Raw genomic sequence first — 1,028 nt, 5'->3', positions numbered from 1 at the left:
CTATCGTGGGAGTGTGTTTTACTTTGGGCATCGCTGTGATTTTCTACCGGAATCGAGAAACTCCCGTGGTCAAAGCGAACAACGCGGAGCTCAGCTTTCTACTACTCTTCGCACTCCTGCTTTGTTTTATTTGCTCGCTTGCGTTCATTGGAGAACCTACCGAATGGTCTTGCATTTTGCGCCGCACAGCTTTTGGAATTGTGTTCGTTCTCTGCATTTCCTGCATCTTGGGCAAAACTATCATTGTCGTTGTCGCCTTTAAAGCAACCTTACCCAATAGTAGCATGATGAGTTGTTTCGGACCGACACAGCAACGCTTGGGCGTATTCGTCCTTACATTTTTGCAAAGTATAGTTTGCATTTTCTGGCTGAGCTTGTCGCCCCCCTACCCCCTTAAAAACATGAGCCATTATAGAGACATCATTATTCTGGAATGCGACGCGGGCTCATTGACCGCCTTTTACGTAGTTTCGAGCTATATCGCTTTGTTATCCATTGTCTGTTTAGTGCTAGCGTTCCTTGCCCGAAAACTCCCGGACAGTTTCAATGACGCAAAGTACATCACCTTCAGCATGCTGATCTTTTGTGCGGTTTGGATAACTTTTATTCCAGCTTATGTGAGCTCTCCAGGAAAGTACACAGTGGCTGTAGAAGTGTTCGCCATTTGGGCATCGAGCTTCGGTCTGCTGGTATGCATTTTTGCACCAAAATGTTATATTATTCTACTGAAACCAGAGATTAATAGTAAAAAGCATATGATGGCTAAAGGGACATCACTGTAACCACGAGCGTTCCTTTATATCATTGCTGCATCAAAGTGTTGAACCCTCACTTCTTAAATGCTAGATTGAAACTTTGGATGTCTCAACATTGTAATCGATACTTTGTGACATGAATAAATAATATTGATACAGTCAGTGGTGTGGTGCCGTTCTCAGTATGAAGAAGATTAATTATGGTTGTTTGCTACACTGTTCCGACACGTGAAAGACACCCATAAGGTGAAGACCTGCTCCATATTGCATATA

General features: G+C 43.3%; 1 protein-coding gene across 1 annotated transcript in view; it reads left to right on the top strand.

The window, feature by feature from the left end:
• LOC132402987 (extracellular calcium-sensing receptor-like) overlaps positions 1-782 on the top strand; it is a 12,689-nt gene extending 11,907 nt beyond the window's left edge. The window contains exon 6 of the mRNA XM_059986177.1: positions 13-782. Within this exon, the coding sequence (XP_059842160.1) occupies positions 13-782 (770 nt within the window). The remainder of the gene's footprint in view (positions 1-12) is intronic.
• The last annotated feature ends 246 nt before the right edge of the window (positions 783-1,028 follow it).

This window comes from Hypanus sabinus, chromosome 2 (genome assembly GCF_030144855.1).
Source record: "Hypanus sabinus isolate sHypSab1 chromosome 2, sHypSab1.hap1, whole genome shotgun sequence".
NCBI lineage: Eukaryota > Metazoa > Chordata > Chondrichthyes > Myliobatiformes > Dasyatidae > Hypanus > Hypanus sabinus.
This window is presented reverse-complemented; position numbering and strand designations above follow the sequence as displayed.